General features: G+C 43.3%; 1 protein-coding gene across 4 annotated transcripts in view; it reads left to right on the plus strand.

Annotated features, from left to right (window-relative positions):
- Positions 1 to 6,000, plus strand: part of HNRNPR (heterogeneous nuclear ribonucleoprotein R) — a 29,815-nt gene extending 23,815 nt beyond the window's left edge. For all 4 annotated transcript variants that reach the window (XM_053268020.1, XM_053268017.1, XM_053268018.1 and 1 more), the window contains 5 exons: positions 642 to 777; positions 1,862 to 2,067; positions 2,835 to 2,984; positions 4,402 to 4,523; positions 4,725 to 6,000. In XM_053268020.1, coding sequence (XP_053123995.1) covers positions 642 to 777; positions 1,862 to 2,067; positions 2,835 to 2,984; positions 4,402 to 4,523; positions 4,725 to 5,334 — 1,224 coding nt within the window. In that variant the 3' untranslated portion in view covers positions 5,335 to 6,000. The remainder of the gene's footprint in view (positions 1 to 641; positions 778 to 1,861; positions 2,068 to 2,834; positions 2,985 to 4,401; positions 4,524 to 4,724) is intronic.

Below are 6,000 nucleotides of genomic sequence, written 5' to 3' on the forward strand. Positions count from 1 at the left end.
TAGGTCACTCCATTTCAAAAACAGTATTTTAATAAAGTGGAGAAAGCACATCAAAGGGGTTAACTAAAATGTTCACAGGAATGAAGTATCTTTATAAAGAAAAGCTTGGGAACTGCTTTTGACAATGAATTGTATTCATGTATATGGCTTTAAGAAAGGATTAGGGGTGTGTGTGTGTAAGTAACAGTGGCCCTTTGCCATGAAAACCTAGGACCCTCCATGTTCTGAGGCAGTATACTCCTGAATACAAGTGTTGGAGACAAACAGGAGACAGCTAGCTAGCTCCATTGTGCCTCCTTGTGAACTTCTTGGTGGCATCTAGCTAGTAACTGCTGGAGAAGAGCTGAACTGAAGAGTTTCCTACTCAACTCCAGCAAAGTAATTATTGCTTTGCATTCTTAACTTGTGAAGTCTCCATATACTTTATAAAATAGAAAAACCAAAGTCTTAAGTTGGCCAAAACTTTGTGGATGTTGGGAAGTGAATTAAATCTTATTGGAAACTTAAATTTTGCCCTGTTAGCACATCTTCATTTTTTTGGTAGTAGATAGCATTATATCACCAGATTATCCCAAAGGACATAGGAGAGGGTTTCTGTCATTCCCGTTATCAGTTGAATGTTTGTTTGCTTTTCCTTTCAGTGTGACAACTATGAAATCCGTCCTGGAAAACATCTTGGTGTATGCATCTCTGTGGCAAATAATAGACTGTTCGTTGGATCAATTCCAAAAAACAAGACCAAGGAAAACATACTAGAAGAATTCAGTAAAGTCACAGGTACAGAACTGAGGGCATGAGTTCGTGTTGTAAAATCTGTTTAATTTCACTTGCACAGCCAGCTGATTTTCGTTGCTGGTAAATATGCCACTTGCATTATAAGTTCGAGTGGCTATGAGAAATAAATTCATATTTCACCTGAGTTTTAATAGGACTGTACAAGGGTTGATTTTGCTCATTTTGACTTCAGGATTCCATAGGTTTTGGGTGTATAGGCCAATGAAAGTGATGTTCTTCAAGTGGCTCATCTGTTGTTTACATTAGGCCCTGTGGTACTGTGCCCTGCTCTCCCATGCTGAACACAAAATATGCATGTTCACTTGCCCTGTTCTCTTGATCTTAGGATAGTTGAGAAGGAACGTAATGGTTGGGGGTGAAAATCTAAATGCTTGAGATCTTTTGTTTTTCCTCCTGCCACCTTTTGAGGTTAAGAATGTACTTCACCAAACCTCCCAAGTAAGGGACCCCTAGCTTCATGTGGTGGCCCAGAAATGTTGATGTACTAAATAAGCTCACAAGTGTCCAGTAGCAGCAAAGAGCCCGGGCAAGGAGAGGGGTGGTACAGTACCAAACCCACAGCAGCAGCTGCAGCCTTGGTTAAATAAAGCTAGGTTGGGATCTCTCCTGCATGGCAGGCTCAAGTAGGTATCATTTGGAGCCCTTCCAGTTATTGGAAGAACCTCTCTCCATCCAAAGTTCCTTGGACGGATCTGGTAGGTGGTTGTGATGGTGAAGGCTACCTGTGTGGCCCTTGCCATGTGAGAGCCCAGATGTAGAGAGAGGAATAGCACAGACACTCCCTTGGATCCTTCTGCCCATTTTGTTTCAGGTTCCAGGACAAGGAATCATCTATGTCGCCATAGCTGTGCCCAAAGGTGGTTGGAGATATGTTTGGAGAATTCCAGTTCTTGTTATCAACTCTGTTTAATTGGATGCATTGATTTTAGTTCTGCATCGATTGAACTGAGGAGTATGCTGATGATGTAATCTGCTTTTACTGAAGTATGTGTGGTTCAGTTGGCTTTTCAAGCTGGAAAGATTTTAGTCCTCGTGTTACATTCAAGTATCTCATTTTCCCCCCCAGAGGGTTTAGTGGATGTAATTTTGTATCATCAGCCCGATGACAAAAAGAAGAATCGGGGCTTCTGCTTCCTAGAATATGAGGATCACAAATCAGCAGCTCAAGCTCGACGTCGGCTGATGAGTGGAAAAGTAAAAGTCTGGGGAAATATTGTTACTGTGGAGTGGGCAGACCCAGTAGAAGAACCTGATCCAGAAGTCATGGCAAAGGTAACCAAGTGGAGGCTGTAGGGGGTATAGGTCTGCCCTGAATCTTTGTCTTTGTGGCAAAGAATTTCATTCATTTCCTTTGGCTGTGTCTGGAATAAAAGGAGCATTTCCTCCTTTGGCAGATGGGTGCTCATGTTGGGACTCTGCTTTGCATACAAAGGGCACAAAAATAAGCAAAAGGTTCTACAGTTTTGGGGCACTTGACTATTTCAGATCACCTTTATCAAAAGTCAGGCTAATAAGGGACTGGATTCTTGCTATATCAAGCACAGGTTTTTGTCAGGTGTAGAGGACAACCACCTTGGTACTCTCCTAGTCCATCTCATGAAGATTACTAAAGTGGATTACTCCAACCGTATCCCCTACTTCTCTGTGCGACACTAAGAAAAGAGGTTATATACCTTTCAATCAGTGCCTTCTGTTTCTGGGGAATCTGTAATTAAAATGGGGCAAAATCAGAGTGTGTGCCTGTGTTTCCTGAATGGAGACTGAAAATCAAAGGGTGATGAAGGACATGCCTCATGGACTCTGCAGAAGCCAGCCAGCACTGAAGCATTCAGCTATGCTGTTAATTGTCAGTTTGTCTTGAGGGCAAAGCAAACTGGAAAGCCCCTTGTGATGCAGATAGCTAGGAAAGAGTAGTTGTGAAGAGTTATTGGAATTCTTAAAGATTCAGCTAAGGAAATACATTGAGATAGTACAGCTCAAAATTATTAGTGTGGCTGATATTTCTGAAGCTGATGCCGAGATTCACATTTTCTTAACAGGTGAAAGTTCTATTTGTGAGAAACCTGGCCACCACAGTAACAGAAGAAATCCTGGAGAAATCCTTTTCAGAGTTCGGAAAACTGGAAAGAGTGAAGAAACTAAAAGATTATGCTTTCGTTCATTTTGAAGATAGGGGGGCAGCAGTCAAGGTATGTACACACCATTCTAGACACAAACCAAAATGCTTTCCTGAATCTTATGGAATTCAGACTGGCCTGGATAGAATGTGTGACAAAATGCAGGTCTCCATCTTAGTCCAAGGATGTCTTACACTTCTATTCCACCCTGGAATGGGGGTAAGACGGCACAGAATGATAAACAGGACTCTGGTCTCTCACCCTCCTTTTGTTCTTACAGCTCAGTAGCAAGTGTGTGGGGTGGGATAAAATATAAAGCAAAGTGTCTTCTGACACTCCTGTGCTGTTGCTTCTTCTCCCTGCCCTGCTGATTAAGCTGCTTCTGAATGTCGAAAACTCTAGAAAAGCTGCCCTCTCACAGTAATTGGGAAGCATGCATCATAAATCTACTGTGTGAAAGGTGTGTTCCGGGTTTTGATCATAGTGCCTTGGGCTTCTTGCAGCTGTCCAACAAGAAGGGCCAGTGTGTAGCATACTGGCCAAGATGAAGCTATGAATAAAAATATCAGATTCAGATCTTTCCTCTTCCCCTGAACTCAGTGTGCTGGTTCAGACTGTTATGCTGACCAGGTGTAACCGACCTGTGGTACTCCAGATGTTGTGGAACTACAGCTCCCATCATCCCCAGCTACACTTCAGTGTGACGGGATGATGGGGGTTGTAGTTCAGCAACGTCTGGAGTACCACAGGTGGGGAACTTTTCTTAGATGACTGTGAACAAGTCTCTCCTTGCAAGCTTGTGCACTCCCCCATTTTCTGTGTGCCAGAAACAGAGATTGAAAGCTGCAGCTTTCATGGTTAAGCTAACCACACTTCCCAGTTATGTCTGAACTCAAAACTGTGGTTTGTAGAGCAACTCAGGATCAAACTTTGGTTCGATATCCAGTACATCCAAAGCCTGAAACAAAAGTCAGGGGAAAGGATGCTGTTTCCTGCTCCACTTGCTCAAGAAATCTCCATGCTCCTCTTTTCTCCACCACAGCTAGCAAAGCTCCACTTCCCAACTTACCAATATGCTTCCAGATTAAGAAGTCAGGATGAGAGCCGAAATGGGTAGCTGCCATTAGCGCTGTTTCTGCACAGTGTGGGGCTAGTGGAGCCCCCTTCCCTTCCCGGAAAGGAGAGTATGCAGCCTTCAGTACAGGGTCTTGTTCCAAAGCAATGTGTTAGTAGCTCTTTAAAGTTAGAAGGAAGATTGGGACTAGCCTGGAAGGAGTTTCATGCTTGCCACGAGCCTGGCAGGCTGGTTTGAAGGCCTTTTTGGAAATATAAAGTCTTTCACTTTTGGAGGTCCTTAACACCCAAAAAATGAGAGTGTCTTGTGTAAAAACAGTCATTTTGGGTTTGAAAACGTTTAGGCCTCGGAGTGGCCAAGGTGGAAGCTTCTGAAGGAATTACTATTTAAAACTTCTTTCTCCTCTCCAAACAGGCCATGAATGAAATGAATGGAAAAGAGATAGAGGGGGAAGAAATTGAAATAGTGTTAGCCAAGCCTCCAGATAAGAAAAGGAAAGAACGCCAGGCTGCCAGACAAGCCTCCAGAAGCACTGCGTGAGTTTAACTTGATTGATTGTAACATGGCACAAGAAGGCCAAGCTTCATGCTGCCACCAATATAAAAAAACAAACACCCTTATATTTGACATTTTGGTCTGAAGTGGGAAGATTTTACATTATTACTTCCCCTCCCCCACCACTTAACACACACGAGATGAGACTGATCTTTTTTTCCTCCCCTCCTCCTCTTCACTAGGTATGAAGATTATTATTACTATCCTCCACCTCGGATGCCACCTCCTATTAGAGGCCGAGGCCGTGGAGGGAGAGGCGGCTATGGCTACCCCCCAGATTACTATGGCTATGAAGATTATTACGATGATTATTATGGCTATGACTATCATGACTACCGTGGTGGCTATGAAGATCCTTACTACGGCTATGATGATGGCTATGCTATCAGAGGAAGAGGAGGAGGAAGGGGTGGGCGAGGCGCACCTCCACCACCTAGGGGGCGGGGAGCACCACCACCAAGAGGTAGAGCTGGCTATTCCCAGAGGGGGGCACCCATGGGTCCACCAAGAGGAGCCAGGGGTGGGAGAGGGGGCCCTGCCCAGCAACAGAGAGGACGTGGTGCTCGTGGAGCCAGGGGCAACCGTGGGGGCAACGTGGGAGGCAAGCGAAAGGCCGATGGGTACAACCAGCCGGATTCCAAGCGTCGCCAGACCAACAACCAGCAGAACTGGGGATCCCAACCCATCGCTCAGCAGCCGCTTCAGCAAGGTGGTGACTATGCCGGTAACTATGGTTACAATAATGACAACCAGGAATTTTATCAGGATACGTATGGGCAACAGTGGAAATAAGACAAATGAGGAGGGCATGGGAGTATTGGCAAGATAGAATTTGGCCGTAGCTCTACATCCTTTCCAAAATTGGCTTAATGTTTCATCCTTCAGTAGTGATTGGCTGCCATTTTGTATTGGGCTGAAGAATCACTCGATTGTGTATATACTCAAGTCTTTTATTTTTTTCCCCTTTTCTCATAAATGCACTTGGACATTACTGAGCTTGCAGAATTCCCAAACTCGGTTTGGGGATACAGTGCTTTTTATCGTTTTAGGCTTCATTTTAGCAGTTTATCAGCAAGGATGGGCAACACTGTTAAATCATGATTTTGCAAATCTTGTTTTTGGAGAGTTTCATTTTTTTTTAATTTGGGATAGACTACATAGGCATATGCTGTACATAAAGTAAAGCTAGTACTTTGTCTCCGTAGTTTTAAGAAATTAAAAGAAAATTAAGTTTTTCTTGTATTGAAAATAACATGACTGTATGTTTTGCATTCCTAGAAGTAGGTTAACTGTGTTTTTAAATTGTTATAACTTCAACCCTTTTTGAAAATCTGCCCTACAAAATTTGTTTGGCCTAAACGTCAAATCCGTGGCAATTTGTTCCTTGATGTGATTGTATTTCCAATTTCTTCTTGTTCATGTAAAATTTCAATAAAACTCAAAAATCTATTCAAAACA

This window comes from Hemicordylus capensis, chromosome 7, assembly GCF_027244095.1.
Source record: "Hemicordylus capensis ecotype Gifberg chromosome 7, rHemCap1.1.pri, whole genome shotgun sequence".
NCBI lineage: Eukaryota > Metazoa > Chordata > Lepidosauria > Squamata > Cordylidae > Hemicordylus > Hemicordylus capensis.